The following is a 20725-nucleotide window of genomic DNA, read 5'->3' as shown; positions in this document are numbered from 1 at the left end:
GCTGTCAGCACATTCCCACTGTGGATTGCTTTTGGGGGGTAAGCTGGTTACCAACACAATTCCCATTCCTGCTGTGGTCATCAGACCAGCACTGAAGGCTAACTATAAATCAGGCCCCTATTGTTTATATTCAAACTTTTAATATGTAAAAAAGTTTACTGCTTTGCTGCAAGAGCAAAGAATTGTGTAGTCTATAGTTTCCCTGTTGCTTTGTGTGAATAGATCACACTATTTTTGTAAAATAGGCCAGCGAATTTGGCCCAATACTCATTGCAAGGAGATTTCCACTCTTTATTAATCGCTTTCTCTGCCGAAGGCTGGGTTAGGATGTTAATTCAAATCTGGAGGTGACTGGACAAAGAGCTTTATCTATCCAATTGTGGTCTCATTCTCAGACTTTCCTCCTGTCCTATGAGATTGAATCCCTAGAACAGCTATCTTATAGCATAGTGAGCTACCCACATTCCTTGTTCTGAAATGGCGTGATCCAGAAAGTCTTCAGGTGGTAGTAGGCATAACTCATTTTTGTTAACAGAAGAGGAAACGCCAAGCTGCTGTTTTTTTTTTTTTTTTTCCTCTTTTAAATGATCTCTTAAACTGCTCAATATAATATGCAAATATGTATATGTCTGAAAATGTTCTCTAGCAAATAAATGTGAAGAGTTCAAAGTTTTTATTAGTGACATCACAGCTAGGCTTGTATTCACTCTCATTGCTTTGTCAATACTGTTGTTTATACGGATTGTAATGTTAATAAGGGTACTATCCGCTTAATTGATTTATTCTTCTGTTTTATCTGTAACCTTTTTCTGCTGCGTTGACACTTTTCAAGATTGACAAAATAGAAAATCTAATGAGTGCCCCAGTATTCAGTTTGTTTATTACTGTTACAGTGCTAGATGATGAAGATAGTAACAACATTACAGTGGGTTCCCTTGTCACTGTCCTTGTCACTCTGAAAAGACAAACAATGGCGGTAAGTAAGCCAAACCAACTTATTTTAAAAGGCATAGAAACTCAATGAAATGTTAATGCATATCTCTTCCCAAACTTAGGAAGTGTTTGAGAAGGAACACTCTACTTGCTCTGCAGAGGATCAGCCAGTGGAGGAAGGAGTAAGTGTGCGTCCTAATTTTGTATTCCTATTACAATGATGACAAGACTTCTGGTTCGCAATTGGGAGCGTTTTATCAGGCTTCACCAGCCCAGTTACTGTACATGCCTGTGGCACTCTGTAGGCCTCTAGTCTCTTACCTGATAACTAATGAATTCCTCTAGAGTTCTACTCACATTTGCTAGCCAGGTGGTTTTTAGATAACAGTATAGCCAATTTAATGCACAACTGTATTGGCCAAATGGTTGAAATGATCAAGTGCAATTATCTTTCATGTAGAAAGGATATAAAATTAGCTGCATATGTTTAAAAGAAGTACTTGTATGAAATATTTTTCTAACATTGAAATGGGAGACTCTGACTTGATGTAGAGGGTCCTCATAGGTGTTTGGTACTGTAAGAAATCCAGTGCAAGTTTGAATACTCCTCTGACTTTTTTGTACCCTTTTCCAATATGGACTTTTTATTTTTCGGATTGCCCATAGTAGTAGGGCACTGCTTTAGCAGTTCTGTCTTTGGTAGCATTGATTTAAATTTTATATTTGCTTTGTTTTAACTCTTTAACCACCTCTTCCATAGACTGCATTTATAAAGAGACTAATGCAAGTGCACACTCTAACTATGCTGAACCTAATAATATATCTGCTAAATGGCATCAAAGAGGTCTTTGCATAATAATGGCCATAATTATAGGCCTGCCCACCGCGTCCAGGTGACCTCTATCAGACAGGTCCATAACACTCCCATGGAACAAATATACGGCACAGGACCCCCCAGGCCAACCCAGCAGAACCGCCCCATGGCATCACACTAGTGTGAGATTTAAAGTGAGGGTTAAAGAATAATAAAGAGAGCAGTTATCTTATTAGGTTCAGCATGGTTAGAGAGTGCACTTGCATTTGTTTCTGGTTTCTGCTTGCAGCACTACAAGTCTCAGCAGGTAGCACCTCACATTGTGCTTAGGGTGTGCAATCTAGGGCCCCTCCCCCTATGTATATAGACTGCATTTATACAGCATCCAGCTGCATGATGCCCCCATAATGTAGTTTTCCAAGACCACTATTATTCAAATTGTAGATGTGGCGGACCATAGGGATTGCTTTTATAGAAATTGTGACACTATCCTTAAGTCTGTACATCGGACTACGGGGCCTTTCTGACTCATTATAGCCTCGGCGGTGATTAACAAGGCAGTGGGAAAAGTGATGTGAGCAGCAGTAATTTCTGTGTACACTGTGGCTTGAAGCCTGGGAAGCGGATGTTGTAAGAAGGAGTGAAGAGCTCCTTTCTACCCCTTAAGGTTCCAAAGCATATGGATCCCAAGTTTATTCCTATCGTTGAGCAGGAAAGGCAAGTAGCGCAGTGTCCAAAAAACAATCTTCTGCTCCTCGTGGTCCAACAAAAAGGGAAATAAGTTTGGTCATCAAAGCAACCAGCTTCCAAATTCCCTGGAAAACAGTCTTGCACGACAGGCAATCTGTGCGCCGTGGAATGCCCATGGTGGGAGCCCTTCTCATCGGTTTTAAATACCTTGGTGACACAAATCAAAGATTGGAGTTAGATGAGAATGGCATGTCAATACAGTATATAGCAGGTTCTAAATGGTTAACTTTTATACAGTTGAAGACTGCACCCTTGTTGGAAGGCAATATCATGTAACAATATCTTGCCTCATATCTGTGCATGTTACATTACATTTGTGTGGCAAAGACTTATCTAAATTTGGATGTATTTTTCAGCAAGCAGAAAGTGGCAAAATAAAGAACAAAGGCTGGCAGCAAAAAAATAAAACTGCCAAAAAGTCTTCCAAATCCAAGAAAAAGAAGCCAGTGAAAAAGAAAGCAGCTCCCCCTCCTTTATTACAGCAGAAGCCACTAAAGCAGAAGCAAGCAAATGATGTGACGGGAAATGTGAGTGTTCTGTGTCATGCAGTTTCCTTCATCATAGACCAGCTCATTCTGCTCATACTAAGGAAATATGGGTCACATGAAATCACTATGAAGTACACAGAAGTCTCCAATTTCTATAGCATAGGTCAATATAAGGATTTGGTATAGTAGTGCTTTCAACAGCTGTTCTAAAAGGGGAAATAAATATTTCTTATCAAACGCCATGTAATCTATTTTAATGTCATACATGCTTCAATCTAGTCTACACTTTTGAAAATGAATCTCTCTGGCATCTGGTGGTGGTGTCTGTAACAGGAGCAAGTGGGGATTTGCATGTTGTGCTAATATGAGGACTGTCTACATTTATTTCTGTTTTTGGTGGAGAGAATGCAGTAGCTAAATAGAGGTAATACCGGTAAATCTTTGCATCCAAATGAAAATGTCTAATGGCATTGGAGTTAGAGATAAAAAAGAAACATAGAAAAGCGAGTTTATTCCATAACATGCCAAGACACACTAAGACACTTCATATATGTGCATTATTATGCAGAACAGAGCTTCTATCAAAATGTATATTATGTTACTTTACATCCACCAAAAAAAAAAAAAAAAAAACCTGGTTAATTTATTAATCAAGTAGACCTCCTTATAATAACAAATTGATCAGTTTTATAACCTTTACATGTATCTTTTAAGGATGTCACATCAAAAGAGGATGAAGAGGACGTTTCTGAGAAAGGTAGTGACTCTGAAGATGAAGATACAAATCGGGATTCTCAGAGTGATGGGAGTGACAAGGAATCTGATCGGGAGACTGATGAGAAACAGGGGAAAGATGATGAAACGGTAATATTTCTGTGTCCTGGATGCAGCACAGAGTATTATCAGAGTATATATGTGGTTGACAATCTGCTTAGGATCTATCTGCCATCTGTAAAATATTTAATATCCCAATAACAAAAAGTAGTTTTATTGATCTTGACTGACCTCTTACTATTGCACAATCTGTCATAGGAGGTAAAGATCAATCACAAATATGCTAACAAACCTGTGGAGATCTGGGATACTTTCAATTCAAAACACAAATGTAAAAACAATCCTTTTTACCTCATGTTATATATCAGATATAAGCATCAGAGATTGGGTGTGCAAGAAGTCATGCATTAAAGTCAGCAGATGGCTACACAGGTGACTGATGAAAATCACATTGATTTTCACTGTAATTTAGCCATATAATGCAATAGAGCAATGCCATCTAGGTTGATTGACAATGATTACATTTACCATGTTTTAATCCGTTTTTAGTATGAAGCAAAATTTGTGTTTGCCATTTTTATTAATGCTGAAATCATCGTCTTTTAGGAATGGCAAGAATTACAACAAAGCATTCAACGTAAAGATCGAGCCTTACTGGAAACCAAATCAAAGGTTACACATCCTGTATATAGTTTATATTTCCCAGAGGTAAGTTATTTTTATTTTTTTTAATATAGATTTAAGATTTCCTAGTGTCTTGTTTTGCTGGACTATGCAATATTTAAAGGGACCTAATCATCAGCATAATTTTTCTTTAACAGAGCTGTATTAACCAATGCTCACGCTTAATATGTGGATGTGAAGCTAACTGAGAAAATAGCTTGATGTATTTAACTTCAGATTCAATTCCAATTTATCTTAGCTGGGAGAGGGAGGGAGGGGGGGGGGGGGGGGTTGAGTTCTCTTTAAGAGAGCAAGAACACCTGATCCATTGTCTGGGGACATGAGCTTTTTCAGATCAATTTTTCAGCAGATCTGTGTTCTCTATTCAGTGTTCTTTCCACTTAAAGGGTTTCCCTTTAACACGGCTGACAACTTTGCAAAACAATTTGTCACAGTCTCTTGTCACTGGAGACATCGATTAATAATGCATTTGTGGTTAGGTAAAAATAAAATTGAATGACTTATTTATTCATTGTTTTTGCTCTACTGGGTAATAGAAGTATTTATCATGATATATATAGATTACAAGACTGATTGATTAAAGCCTGCATGACTATTATGGTTCTTTTTGCTGTCTTGAAACCTGTTGAAACTGTTTTAGTACCGAGGAACTAGAATTAATTCAAATTCATTATATTGTGTTTCGTTACTTTGAATCGAGGTCATAAAGTATTTAATATTTTTTTAAAACTAATAGTGAAGCACAATATTTACACATGCTTGTTGTATATAATGCATACATATTTTTATCCAAAGAGCTGTATGATCTGTATGAATGTTGTTTGCAATGGATCTATATAGTATACTGCCAGCTTATAATATGAGACAAAACTGGTGTTTAACAAATGGTAGTAATAATGTTTCTTCAGCCATGAGGGGCACTTGAAGCATTGGGGTATAGGAAGTGGTGCAAGGAGGGGGTGTGAAGGCTCATCCCTCTTGGGGTGGTGAAATATGTAAAAGGTGATATTTACATACATATAAATAATGACATATAATGCAAAAACAATTCTAAAATACACCCAGGACAAAAGTATATCCGTGTTATCACTGCTATCATGAGTATAAGTTGCTCTATGATGATATCATTCAATGCAATCAATCATATCAGCATGCACTTTTTACCATTCTGTAAGTAAGAGTGAAGGTCAGGGTATTAAAGACTTGTATTGACAGTTCTGCTGCTTCCCAACTTACCTAGGGCATAGGGTGGGGAGTGAGAGACGTGTTCCACAGTTACCCTTGGAAACAGCCAGTATAGTTTCCCTATAACAGTTATTCGTTTCTACCACTGTGTTGATGATTTTCACAAAACTGATGACTTTTGTTGCCAACTTACATAGGAAATTGGTAATGATCCACTCTATGGGTGACCTCATAATCAAAGCCTCTGCCACAGCCTTGTTGATAGACCATGTAAGGCAAACAGAGAAAGTCTTGAAATAACAGTTGGATCATAAATTATTCCATCCCAGAGAATGCTTTTTTGGTAATACTTTTCAACACCCAACTATATTGGGTGTTCCTTCCACAGGACAAGATCCTTTATGGTCAGAGCAAAATGGTTCCCACCTTCGAGATAGTTCAATCAGCCCAATTCCACTGTAGGGCATTTCTGTTAGAACTCTGAAACAAAATTGCATCTACAGCTGTCTTCCCAGTACATTGGGCTGTCACATGGAGTCTAACATTCGCTCAGTTGATGTTTGAGGTGTGACAACCTCAACAGTGTTTAGCCATTCACCAGTGGGACTGGACTCTGATAACCACGGACTCCAGTCTCAGGCTGGTGAGCGGACATGCTCAAGTCTTAATTTCAGGACTGTGGAGTAACAGTGGCATCAATGTGTTGGCACTCTGGGTCTTATTCAGACTCGGTCGCAAGCGCTCGCAACCGGGTAGATGTTTGCCCACTGGGCATGCGCGCGTCGAAGCCGGCTCCGACGTGCGCATGCGCGAGACCCGGCAAGCGACAGGCGCTCAATCGCTACGGGTCTCGCACCAAAGGGGGCGAGCTGTCGATGGTGATTGACAGCTCGCCCCGTTTGGGAGGCGGGTAGGGGGAGTGGCCGGCCAAACTGAGGCGTTCCAGATGGAACGCTTGCCTTTTGAGGGTGGCCCCACTGACATCAGCAATGATGTCAGTGGGAAGCTTCCTGCTCGATCAGAGCAGGAAGCTCCCTGGGACTTGCGCTTGCCGAGACCCAACCTTAGGGTCTAGTCGCAAGCTCCGATGGTCGCGATGGTCTTGACCATCGCGACCATCAACCTGGTCGCTCGCTAGAGCTGTGGATGGTAACCCACAGCTTAACTAGCGACCAGGGGGCCGCACTTCACACCACAAGCGGCCGCCCTCATTCAGAGCGACCGCTTGTATCTAGCGATCGACTCTGAGTGAGGGACTCTGTTCTGTATTATCTCGTTCAGGTATAATCAGTAAAGATTCAGTTAGACAATGTAATAGCCATGGCATACTGAAAACATCAGTGAGAAGTCTGAATGCATAGCCCTTAATGGAAACTGAATCATGTGTTGGATCAAGCAAAATGTGTCATCCCAAGAAGCCGACTACACCCCAGAGAGTGGTCTCCCCAGTTGTCTACTAGCAGCTGGTGAACCAGTGGAATCAAAACTGTACATCGACATTTCGATTATCTAGGCTGAAACAGAGTGGATATCTGCTACTTCAGGACCAGGAATCCTGGGGCATTGTTGATTAACACCATGATGGTTTCCTGGGACTATCCATTACATCTTCCCTCCTGTAGAAATGCTACCAAGAGTTCTAAAGACACTCAAAAGTAAATGAACGTACATCATCTTGATATCACCAGGCTGGCCCCGGTGTTTGTATTCCGATTTTCTCTGCATAGTAGATGGCACCTACACTTGTGACTGGAAATTAGATTTACTGTGTTCGTTTAACGGCATGGCTATTAAGACTGCAATCCTAAAAGCCAAGGGGTTTTCAGTTGTTGTAATTCAGACTATGCTGAAAGCTAGAAAGCCCGTCTCTGGCACAAATTATCATCTTGTCTGGAAGATCTAGATTTCTTGATGTGAGCGGAAGCATCCTTTAAGATGGTGAAATTTACGTGGTGTCTTACAGGAAGCCCTTCGCCTCAGTTCCCTGAAAGTGTAAGTCTCTGCATCTTTTTTTTTTTTTTTCCCGTGGGAAGTGAGCTTTGATTACAGAGATCCAGGTGTTCCTTGGTATCTTCACTTGGTGCTCTTGGCTCTGCAGCAACCACCATTCAAACTTTTATGCCACATACACACTAGACGATAAGTTGGACAATATGAACGATAACGATATCGTTCATCGCGTTCAATATCATTCACTGTGTATGCAAGACATCATTAACTATGTGCGCTCCTGCGGATCATTAACTGTCTTTCATCGCCCTTACTTGCAGGGCAACCTGATGATATTGTCAGGTTCTGCAAGTAAGGGATGAGGGAGGGTGCTGTCTATCGTAAACCATATCGTTCATTGTGTATGCTCAATGTTGTTAACGATATTGAGCCCAGCAGTGCTGGGGAAACACTTAACGATATGCTCCATGAGCGAGATCGTTAAGTGTGTATGAGCCTTTAGAGTTGGTTGGCATAAGATTTCTCTTGGAAGACTGTATTTCTACTGGCTATATCCACAGCGCAAAGGTGAATTCTCTCCTGCGTCATATTCCATAAAGGTAATGCTGTTTTAAGTACAAAACAAAGTTTCCAGCCTAATGTGGTTTCAAGATTCCACATTAATCAGGAAATAGTTGTTCTGGTAATGAACCGGGATTGTTTGGGGATGGAAGTTGGCTTTCTTTGTTTCATTAGATGGACATTACTGGTATTGATTCCTAATAGTCGCTATTTAGAACTGCAAGTCGAGAGGATTAATTTTTTTTCCAGTCCAATCGTGTGGTTCCAAAGCACAAAAACTTATTTATGTAAAGAAAAAGTAACACGATGAAAGATTTAATAATTAGAGTAAAAAGCAATAATAAAGTACAAGCCAATGCATACGCACTGGTCCCAGTATACAGTCATCAATCCAGACGTCTGTGGTCGCAAGAAGATACCTTTACACTGGGATCGGGACACCGCTTATATAGCTTGCAGAGTTAACAAAGGGACTAGTTGACAAGTTTCCATTGGTTCTTGCTTCTGGATAATCTGGTCATTGGTTAGTTCATACTGTGTCATCAGGGGCATGGCTCAGTCCTCCAAACGTCTCTGTGTGGCTTCCCGCCGAACAACTGGCTAATACTAGCTACAACACTACATGCATGTTATAACATTTCTATCCAATAACTCCCTATCATCCATAACTAGCGGACGCATGATGCGACTTCTTTGCCGATAGATACGGATGTCTGCAATTAAACAGGGATTTAGTATGATACCAAACATGACATGTCCACTATATTCTAAACCTTAGATCTCATTTAAGTACATATTACATCATAATTACTAACACACAAAACCTCTAATACCTCTGGTTATTAACTATAATGTGTGGGAACCATCTTGCACTTATGCGTCCGCATATGTGCGTCTTTGTGTTGAAATAGCAAATATGTGTCGGTATGTATGTGACTATATACAGATGAGCGTCCATGTGTAAGTATGTGCATACGTGTATATATATATATATATATATATATATATATATATATATATATATATATTATAATATCTCAGCCACATGCACATAACACACACATACATGTTTGTGTATCAGTGTATGTGTTGTGAATACGCAGTTTAGCGCATCTGATTGCGCGACGCAAAGTAGCGTCCTCTTAAGTCATCCGACCATAGACTACTATATCGTCAGATAATTGTACAACGATCATAACCAATTATTTGACTTTGACACTGGACAGAGCATTGGGCTGACAATCTCTTCATCCTTGGTCTGGATAACCTCTAAACAGGCCATCACTCAGTGCTTTATGGATGGTGAGGCATGGGGTTGCAGCTGAGCAGCTGTGTAAAGTTTCCTTAGAAAAAACTAAGAAATTCCACCACCACACCATAATGGACCAGCAAAAGAGAGATATGCATCCTACATGAGAATAGTAATGCAGAAATCTCTTGTTACATACATTTGCAAACATATGGTAAGCCGCCAGCCACGGCAAGTGGTCTCTGCTCTGGTGGTCCTATGCTTCATGATAATAACACCTACTTTGGGTCATACATTTATGTATTTCTAAATTGAGAGCAAACTCACCCCATGATCCTCCAATATGGTACTACAAGAATCCGCATACCCTCCAACTACTGATCTCATCCATGCCTCTCAGAACAGTAATACACATATGGAAAGATGCTCAAATCAATTTATTGGTCCATCACAGGTGAATGTAAGAGAGAAGTTAATCCTAGACTAGAAAAAAAAACTAATTCCCGCAGTATACCATAATGGACCAGCAAAAGAGACCTAAATCATATATGATAATCGTAATGCAGATATCTTAGTTACATACATTTGCAAACATATGGTAAGCCACCAGCCATTGTAAGGCGTCTGCTCTGATGGTACTACACCGGGTCATACATTTATGTATTTAAGTTTCCCATCTGGTCATCCATGTACATGTTCACAAATATTAATGGGTATGATACCTTTGAGTTCAGGAATACAAATTTAGAATGTCCCCAGTGTTCCAGTGTCCCCCATATCTGAAGAATTAAATTGGATCTTTGTACTTGCATATAATAAATAAAATATATTCCATGTGTGACACTGGACACTCTCCCTCACACTCCTGTTCTGTCTTTCTTTGGTTGTTGTTTAACAATGTTCTTTTCTCCTCTCCCTTTATATACTATACTTATTTTGGGCCTTGTTCCTTAAAAACTGAATTAAGAGATGGCCAATGGTCTATGGAGGGGGTTATGTGGTTGATTTGAAAAAGTGCCCAGGCTCCTCGCATCAGTTAATGTGTTCCCCATGAAATTGTATAAAAGGAGTTAATGTTAGTACAAAAATCACGTGTATAATAACTGAATATACAGTTTGTGAACCGTTTTGCATAGATGTGACCTTAAATGTTTTCATATAATACAGATCTATAAAGCTAACCCAATAAATTAAATAACATAAAAAAATAATCTATTATTGACCAAAATTAGCCAACATTAAACTGCTTTGTTGAGAAATATATGTGAACCTCTAGGATTAGCAGTTCAATTAAGGAAATAGAGTCAAGAGTTTCAAATGGTGGGATGACAATATGGTATGAATGTCTGCTCTTTATATTTAAAACAAACTACAAAAGTATGTGAACACGGAAGGTGGATCATGCAGCACGGCCACGCAAGAAAAAAAGAAAAATAACTCTCCTGTACTGATATTAATACTTTTTACATTAATGCCAAGGTATTAGTATCCAGTAGGTATTGTGTCTATAACCCTGTAAAAGTGTTTGAGATAAATCCCGTACTCACAGTAATATGAATTATATATGAAAAAATTGTGTCTTTGACACTGTGGGCGGAATTCAATTGTTTCCAGCGCCCGACGGAGCTATTCAATTGTTTCTCCTGTCGGGCGCGATCAGCTGTCAGCACTCAATTTCAGCTCGCAGCCCCAGGGGGGTGAGAGCTGAAATATGTGAAAAGTGACCTGTTTGGGCACCCAAACATCACTTTTCGCGGTCGCGCCCAGCACTTTGGTCGGGGGTAGCTGCTTTATGCGGCTAAACCGACCACTTTGGGCGCGATTAGCACGAAAAATGGCCGCAATTGAATAGCGGCCCGCGATCTCCTGTCACTTTAGACGGGAGATCTGGACTGTGTAAACAATTGAATTCCGCCCTGTGATTGTTAGTGGGACAAACCGCTTACTCACATAGAAGTGAGCTAAATATAAAACAGGATTGTATAACCAATTGATGTCAATCAAATGAATACTTTTATTTAAAGATCAAATCAAAGGAGTGAAACACAACCAAAACCCATAGCAATTTGTCATGGAGAAATGTATTCAAATGTAACAACATATACTGTTCTCATTTGATGATACATTACTTCATGAACAAATGAAAATTCAAATCTACAATAAAATTTAGAATATGATCACAGTATCAAATAAAATAAAAAATGCCATTAAAAATCATAAAGAATGCATAACTCACTTACAATAAAGCTGCTATGTGTTTCACTGCACCACTCTGCTGCTTCAGGTAGTAAAAGAGCTAATAGGAGCAACCTGCAAAAGTGTGGGCATATATATAGGCTGAGGGATAATTGGAAAAAACCCTGGTAATGAAGTTGACTTGAGAAAATTTCATACCAGGAAGGTGGAATTAAAGCCTAAAAGTGAATATGAGGAAAATAAGGTAATATATCCTCTTTCAAATAATACTAAGAAGGTCATATGTAATAAAAGTAAGGCAGTGTTTGTGTCATTAAGAGGATGTGTCTTAACGAGATGGGGGAGAAACTAGTGACGTGGTGAGAGTGATCAGGTCCAACTATATGGATCTTACCTGTGATGAAAGAGAACGGAGAGTGTATTTGTTTACATCCACACCGCCAGTGTCAAAAGCTGCAAATGTAGTAATGATTTGGGTCAGGATATAGCAACAGAGTGACCCTAAACACAGTCTGTCTTACACAAAAGGATTGCGGTTGAAAAAAAAATCTATTTCTCTTTCATCCGATCTGGGGGACACTGGACCATGGGGTTGCTTGAGGGACCGAAGGGAGTTGGCACTTAATTAGACTAGTATAACTTTTTAAGGGAGTAGCGCCTCCCCTCTGCAACCCGTGGTCCGCAGTTTCTTTTAAGAGCCCAGGGAAGCTGGGCTGTAAGCCCTGTAAGGTGTCTCACTCTGTTATTTGGAAAACTCGTAGTAGTTTTCTTGGAGTTGAAGTCAGAGTCAGCCTGGTGGCTCTGGTTGATTTACCAGGTTCGGTAAGACAGGTGTCCTGGCCCAGGTTAACTACAGGACAGGTCTGGGCCCCGCGTTGATCACACATGGGTTTACACCTAGGCAAGCCCGGTATACTGCAGCCTTGATAACAATCAGGACAGAGTCTTTTTCTTCCGTTGTGAAGCTGATTTATGCTTGTTTTTTCTGCTGGGAGTAGTCCTTTCGTGGCTTATATCCACGTTTTCCTGGCAGAGCGGCTACCTGCTGAACTTAAGAGGCTGTTTTCAATTCTGCGCGGCTACCTACTATGCGAGCTGTGACTTTTCCGTGGCAGCCATTCTACGAGGGCCGGTTAGGTCATCTGTTTACCAACAGGTTCACCATGTTGTTCTTGCTTTCCACGGTTCGCATCGAAGTATACTACTTTCGGTCGGAAAGTTTTACATCCAGGTTTTTGGCTGAGCATACCCTCCCCTAGGGTCGGCTTTTGAACGTCCGCATTGGCCAGTATCCACCAGATCGGATGAAAGAGAAAATTGGATTTTTGTACTTGCGTTGAATCCTTTTCTCTGAATCCATCTGGGGGACACTGCGTTCCCACCCTTATGCTCAGGTCTTTGGTCGTGAGTGGTTTGTGGTTGATCTGTAAGTTACACCAGGTCACAGGTTCTCAAATTCGGTCCTCAGGACCCCAAACAGTACATGTTTTCCAGGTCTCCTCACAGAATCGCAAGTTAAATTAATTAGCTCCACCTGTGGATCTTTTGAAATGTGTCAGTGAGTAATGAGTACAACTGTGCACCTTCTGGTTTACCTGGAAATCGTTACCTGTGTGGGGTTCTGAGGGCCGAGTTTGAGAACCACTGCACTCGGTGATTCACCCTTGGGTTAGGGCAATTTCGAAGTTGGACTGTAGACCACTGGTTGCAGAGGGGTGGAGCTACTCCCTTAAAGTTATACTAGTCTAAGTGCCAGCTCCATTCGGTCCCTCAAGCAACCCCATGGTCCAGTGTCCCCCTGATGGATTCAGAGAAAAGGATTCAACGTAAGTACAAAAATACAATTTTTGGAATCGTCCTGTGAAAGTCCAAACATTGATTTAATAAGAAAGTTTGTGACAGGACCTGATCACGCAAGAAGCTCTGCAAAATCCAGGACTACAGCGGGTCTGTGAAGGAGGAATGGACCAAAATCCTCATACGATGTGTGAGATTGCTCAACTATTACTGTAAATGCTTCATTAAAACCATTGTTACCCAGTTTCTGAATCCTAGTGGGATCTGTTTTGGGATTTTTTTTTTAAATATGTATAGATTTGTGACTTAGATGAAGATTTAAGTTTTTAAGGTCACATGTATGCAGAAATTCAGAAAATGCTAATAGATTCACAAACTAGCACCAATGTACCTGTCAGAACTGAATAAGTGGTGTTCTGTATCTGTCTTAACCAGTGGTAGCTTTTCCACATCTTAGCGGAAATTAAAAAAAGAAAGTCTTTCCTCCTATGCTGACAACCAGGTACAGCGTCCAAGTGTGGTTAGAATTCACGAACTATATATAATTCAATTTAAAACTACACATTTTAATTCCTCCTTCTGCTTAATCCGACTGCACTGTCGCCTTAGTGGTCTTTAGTTTCAAATACATCTAGACTATTTATCGCTATAAGCAGATGTTCAACATAGCAATTATTGCATAATTGCTTTCTATGACGAAAATTAGGAAGCGTGCATTAATGTGGAACTTATAAAACACACACACACACACATATTTGGAACTCAAATAGCCGGCACTCCTTTGCTGTGCACAAACACACCTGCGTCGGGCGCCTTCCTCCTGGTTACCAGACATGGTACCTACTGTAGAAATCCCAAAAAATAGAGGCGGTACTTAGACGACTTGGTAAAATAACGACCACAGAAGCCTGTAATAGGTTAATGTCGTCTGAGTGACTCCTCAATTTTTGGGAGATAGATAGATATATAGATAGATAGATATATATATATATATATATATATATATATATATATATATAATATGGGTATATATATATAAATTATATAATATATCCCCAGTTGTAACATGTTTACTGGCAAAAGCCACATCTTGTAATTTGCTTAAAACAATTGCACCTCTCCCTTATTGTTAGGGAAGTCAATCCCGGGATCTTTATCCTGATATTTAGGGCAAAAAAACAGCAGGAATACAATCCTGGGATTTGTGCCACCAATCCCTGGATTTTTTTGGGGATTAAAAATACACAGATTGTCTTCAGCCCAGGGGCAGCACTGAGCACTAGTTTTGTCGGCTCAGACGATGCCCCCAGGCCTTGTGCTGCTGCGTGTGACATCATAAAGGTGACGTTGCGCAGCCACACACCAGCCTCCCCCCTTGTATAGCCGCTTCTGTCTGCTCTGGATTCTGTGTGCTGTGGGAAGCCGGCATTGATTAATTCACCCCTGGGTTTGAGATTTTTCTCAATCCCGAGATTTGAAAAAATGAGTCTGGATTAGCCTCCCTACTTATTGTCGTGTATTTCCTGCTATTGTGCGGTAGGCGAAATGCATATAACTGTTTTATGAGTGAAAAATCCTGAGTTTTTTTGAAACCTACAAATTCTGGGTTAGACTCAGCTAGTTGTGGAATATCATGGTTTACTCACTGCCACTCACGAGCCTGGAGAGTTTATGCTGTAAGTAAGTTGTAGCAAGTGTAATCTACTGTAGAGGAGAACATGTGAAAGTATCATGCTGTTCATTATGCACCATTAGAGCAATGATCCCTTGTGTCTGCACCAATTTCCTGCTGGTTTGCACATCATTTTTCTTGTTCAAATTGATGTTTGTCCACATTTACCAATCTGTTACACTGACTACTGTTGCGGTGATGCCACATAATATTACGCATGAATATTTGATGCAAACAATAGCTACTCTTACTAAGCATCGTGCAAACCTAGAGAGATGATCTGCTGGAGCAGTTATTGCTGTTATTGCTTAATGCATTTAGCGTTTCATTATTCGTCTACTATTAGGTTTATGTTGTATTGTCAGAAATTAGATTGTTAAACAACAGACCATTTTCTCCCTTGTAGGAGAAGCAAGAATGGTGGTGGATTTACATTGCAGACAGAAAGGATCAAACCTTAATATCTATGCCGTATCATGTGTGTACACTTAAGGATCAGGAAGAGGTGAGTGCAGTGCTGCGTCTGTTAAGGTGGGGTTGGATTTTTATTCCCCTCTATTTCATAAAAAAAAAACAAAAAAAACAATTGTGTAACTCCATCTTGAGGAAGTACTTATCTGTATAACACATAACTAGAATTATAATCCTGAATAAGATATGTTGGTACACACTCTTATCAGCTAGTGGTACCAAAGTATGTTTAAGCAGCATTAACATCCCATTGGTATATACACCAGTGGTTCCCAAACTATGTGATGCGGCACCCTGAGGTACCTCAGGACACTTGCAGGGGTGCCTCAGGTTAGTGGTCCAGCACCAAATCAAATTCTTTATGGTCACTGTAATGTAAATATGTGCACAAACCTGTCCGCCACTATATAACTGAGCCTAAGGATGACAGGTAAGCACAATATACTGCACTGTACTACTTCACTACATTTTCTTCTTGAATTTCTCAATAACAAACTTTTGGCTTAGGGGTGCTGTGAAAACAATGCTGATGCACTACGGTGCAGTGATTCAAAAAAAGTTTGGGAACCACTGATATACACCATGTTTGTATGACTGGTTGACTAAAAAGGTTGCAAAGTCAAATCCATTTGCCTTTAAATATTAATGTTGACATTTGCTTGAACTTTTGACACTGAGGGCCGTATTCAATTAGCGGCGAAAACAGCCGTTTATTCGTGGTATTTTCGCCAAAAAACAGGCAAACGCAATTGGCGAAAAAAAACTGGAGAAAAGTTTTCTCCATCCCAGACCAGGCGGAAAAATATGAAAAATCCCTATTTTTGGCTATAAATGTGAGGATTTCTTTGAGAACCCTTTGGACACCTAATGATAAATGACTCCCAAAAATGTTCATAAGTTGCGCACTTTGGCAAAAAACGACCGCACAAATTTAGGGTAGAAAAAACAAAACGTTGAAAATGGTTTTAATGTATTGGATCTGATTTTTCGGGGGTGGTACGGATGCTTTAGCAGGCAGGTTTTTACGGTTTTTAAAATTGCGTATTTACGACACGATTATACTTACACCCATTTTAACGTACCTCCAATTTACGTGGCACAGTGATTTCATGGAAAAAAAATTGCTTTGTATAATTTTCAATGGTTTTTATTTTTTTCCGCTTAAAATTGCGTTGTCACTTTTCGCCAAAGTGCGCACCTTACGATTTTCTTTTTTGAGTCATTTATCATTAGGGGGGGGGGGTCTGAAAGAAATCCCCACATTTTTTGCCACAAATAGGGATTTTGCTTTTTTTTTTTTTTCGCCTGGTCTGGGATGGAGAGAACTTTTTTTTTCTAGTTTTTTTTTCCGCCAATTGCCTGTCTTTTGCAAAAATATCGCCCTTTTTGGCGAAAAAACGGCCTTTATTGCCTATGGCGGAAAAAGAACGGCCGTTTTTCACCGCTAATTGAATACAGCTCTTAGAGTTGGATGATTTAGCTATTACACAGAAAGTGATAATTCATATTTGTGTTTTTTGTTTTTACTTGGAGTGGACATATTCTAGATTTTAAATGTTGCAGGAGGGAAAGGGGATATAATTGTAAAGGCTCAAAAGTCAAACTTTTCTGCAACATTGTATAAATGTTTGTTTAATATACATTCTTTTTCTTTATCCTACCTTTTTTTAATTGTCAGTATTTTACCACATGTGAACACTGCTTACATTGTATCTTTTATATTGTAGGTGGAGCTAAAATTTCCAGCACCCAGTAAGCCTGGAAATTATCAATACACACTCTTTCTAAGGTCTGATTCATACATGGGTTTGGATCAAATTAAACCATTGAAGGTAATATAATCTCATACCTAGCTATGTTTAGTGACCAATATGAACTAGTATTTTATGTACGCCCTAATCAAACTATTTGGATTAATCAATTCCTCAAAATGATTAGTCTCACAAATTCAGACTCTGTTGCACACAGATATACAAGTGATGCATATCAAATTAATCGGTGCAGTCTTGTGAAGTGGTTTTGTCACATCACATTGCAAAGAAGACGCATGTTTGGCCAAAATAGACGCAAAATAAAATGCTTGGTTAAGCCAAGTTGCACATTTGACCTGGTGTGCTGAGAAGGGCTGTTTGTTACGCCCTCAGCAACAATCTGAGTACACATCTGTATTTCATAAACGGTAATCTATATATTGCAGCCATTCTTAGCAGTGAGGATGACCATCGGAATAGCTACCACCTGGCCCATTGCAATAAGGAAAGGTTGCTAGTTATTTCTCAGTTCTTGACATTCTGACACGAATCAAACATATGTAAGTGTAATGTAGTTTGGTGTTGGAAGCGGTGAGCACAGGGTCATTAACTAGGCAGCAGCTGCACATTTAAATTCTAAATACGATATTTAAAAATTTTTGTATATTTTTTTTTTTTTAATTCTCTAAGATAAATGGGCTACTGGGAAAGCAAATAAATGACATTAGCAAGGTACTAAGAGTTAAACCATCAGTGTCACCTTTACTAAAGTAGAATATTGGTACAGTAGTTTCACTCTGTACGTAAGGAACTGTAGTTAAATTCATGAAAACCATTGGCTTATAAAAAATTGACTGTTTCCCTGCAACATAAAAAATGTTAATATTGTTTCAAACCAATTGTATTCTTCATAGTTGGAAGTTCATGAAGCCAAACCAATACCTGAAAACCATCCACAATGGGATACTACCATAGAAGGTGATGACGACCAAGGGGACAGTGAGGGCTTTGAAGAAAGCTACGAAGAGGAGGAGGAAGATGAGGAGGAAGATTAATGTACCAAGACAAAAAGAACTTAAAAGATTTGCACATGGACGTCGATGTAATATTGGAGCTATTCCATTCGCCATAACTACGGTGTACAAGTTTTTGAGAAAATTGATACTCCCTCCCCCCCTCCTGTGTTCTTAACAGTCCTGAGTGTTCTGTATTTGGCTTTGGAGATAAAACATGCCCTTGCCATGTGCAAGTGGCATGCATAGTGGTTGCTAAAGCCAGTCGTGGCAGAGTACTGCATTTACTCAGCTTAAAAACAAAATTAAAGATTTATTTTGTAATGATTATCTCTACAATTCAAACTGGTTATCATTGTATTACAAGAGATCTGTGTGTGGCAGGCACTGTCTCCTGCAGTCATCCTGGGCTTAATTCAATGTTCATGCCATGTAACTGAGTTTGTTTCCTCCCGAACAACAATTCAGCGTATTGCTTTTCTTCCATCTTGAGTGGTTGAATTTTTTCATAATATACGGGAATAATCAACTATTATATTTCAGTAGGTAACACATTCCACCAAAATATAATTTTACCAGGGTATAATATATTATGTAACACTAAAAAAGAAACGTCAGAATTTTATTTTTTATTTTAAAAAATCTTTTTAGCAAATTCTATATTTGTCATTACCACTAGCTACTGTAAACAGGTTTGGTAAAGGAATGGCTCCGTAAAATGTGGGACCACAAGTTGCAGTATGTTTGTGGTTTTTATGCAAAGATACCTTTTTTAGTGAAGGGTAAATGTGAGGGCTAAACACTTAGTCCTGGTCAGTCTTAATAACAAAATATGAAGTGATGTGCTCTGCGGCTGTAGCAAGTAAGAGACAAGGACACACCAGCCATCGTTCCAGAAGAGATGTTTTTAAATGAAAGGAAAACATGAGTTACACTACAGCCTCTCTCGTTGTCTCCAGAAAAGTGCCAAGCTCCTGTCTGTCTGTACTGATACTGTGACATCTACATCTGGAACATTTGTGCAGGATTTTTCTGTGTAGGCTAACTTGGCTTTCTGCAGAAATGTTATGAATTAAAATGGGCTACACAGATATGAAAAACTTGTGTAATGCTCAATAAAATAGTACATCATTGATGACTGTTTTGCATTTGTAATGTGTACCTATTCTGGCCTCCCATTGGTTAGTAATGTGGAGGGAATGATCATTTTCTAAATCTTTGTTATTTAACTGTAAATAACTAGTATTTCAAATAGTCGGTGGTCTTGTATAATATACCTGTGACCCAAATCTTTCATATTACAGTAATGAGAATTATTTAGCCCTTATCCATTATTGTAATAATAGGACAAGATTCTTATGAGAGGATTATACTGTGTCATACAGAGGTAATGAATTTGTGACAAGTCACTACTTGCACTTTTTATTTTTTACCCATTCTTCAGTTTATGTGGGCTCTCCGGCTGAAAACAAAAATTGCCATGTTTCTGAAAACAGATTGTCACTTTTACATGCAAACTGACACTGAGAAATTGTTTGTAATGCAATAGCTGCAAATAAAATTCGGAGGTTAAATGGTATTTGTATGTTTATTGTTAAATCATATCAGATGTAGCACCCAAAAGCCCAAATGCTTTCAAAAATAAATTCTGGTTTAGCGACTGAAAAATGGACAGATAAGTGCTGCACAATTTGTTATTATTACAATAAGATATTTCAAGTGTAGTAAAATATATAGGTGTATATTTACCAGGTGGGAAAGATTTCTGGGGAGGTGCTACCTGATGAGACTAATTGCAGGCACAGAAACAGACAAATCTCAGGTGCACAACTCCAAATTATTAATATATATAAATGCAATAAAATTTTGCAATCAATAGAAGTTTTTAGCATAATCATGGCCAAGGTTATGGGCCTACCCACCATATCCAGGTAACCTTTCGGGTAGGTCCCTAACATACTAGGGTTCAAATCCAGAGCGCAGGACCCCCCAAAACTGGCCCAGCCAAGCCGCCCCAGGGCACCACCATAGTAAGAAAAGTGCAGTGTAAAGAGATAGTTAGGAGCAGCTGCACCTGCATATAAAGAATGAAAATAAAAAAGTGAAGTACATATATATTAAACACACAGTGAAGGGTTAAAATGTGTTATAATGGAAAATGTGTTATAATGCAGTGCCCTGAGACAAATCAGCCAATGCAATCCAAGGGGACCCACGCCCCAAAAATGAACCAAAGTTGCACTACAGTATATAACTTGTAGGACTTATCTAGAATTGTGCCTAATACAGTGTGCATATAAATTACAAGACTCCATGCTTTTAAACCTGAAAGAGGTTACCTGGATATGGTGGGTAGGCCCATAACCTTGGCCATGATTATGCTAAAAATCTCTATTGATTGCAAAATTTTATTGCATTCATATATATTATTAATAAT

The 20725-nt window shown here is 39.3% G+C and overlaps 1 protein-coding gene across 2 annotated transcripts in view; it reads left to right on the top strand.

Annotated features, from left to right (window-relative positions):
* SEC63 (SEC63 protein translocation regulator) overlaps window positions 1–19867 on the top strand; it is a 47640-nt gene extending 27773 nt beyond the window's left edge. The window contains exons 14-21 of one of the 2 annotated variants that reach the window (XM_088460451.1): window positions 894–976; window positions 1056–1121; window positions 2854–3024; window positions 3700–3849; window positions 4366–4467; window positions 15460–15558; window positions 17252–17356; window positions 18190–19867. In XM_088460451.1, the coding sequence (XP_088316577.1) occupies window positions 894–976; window positions 1056–1121; window positions 2854–3024; window positions 3700–3849; window positions 4366–4467; window positions 15460–15558; window positions 17252–17356; window positions 18190–18330 (917 nt within the window). In that variant the 3' untranslated portion in view covers window positions 18331–19867. The remainder of the gene's footprint in view (window positions 1–893; window positions 977–1055; window positions 1122–2853; window positions 3025–3699; window positions 3850–4365; window positions 4468–15459; window positions 15559–17251; window positions 17357–18189) is intronic. The other variant, XM_088460452.1, reaches the window with a different exon arrangement.
* Window positions 19868–20725: the final 858 nt, after the last annotated feature.

This window comes from Taudactylus pleione, unplaced genomic scaffold (genome assembly GCF_031769625.1).
Source record: "Taudactylus pleione unplaced genomic scaffold, aTauple2 ptg000046l, whole genome shotgun sequence".
Taxonomy (NCBI): domain Eukaryota; kingdom Metazoa; phylum Chordata; class Amphibia; order Anura; family Myobatrachidae; genus Taudactylus; species Taudactylus pleione.
The sequence above is the reverse complement of the archived record's forward strand: the minus strand, read 5'-3'. Positions and strand labels throughout refer to the sequence as shown.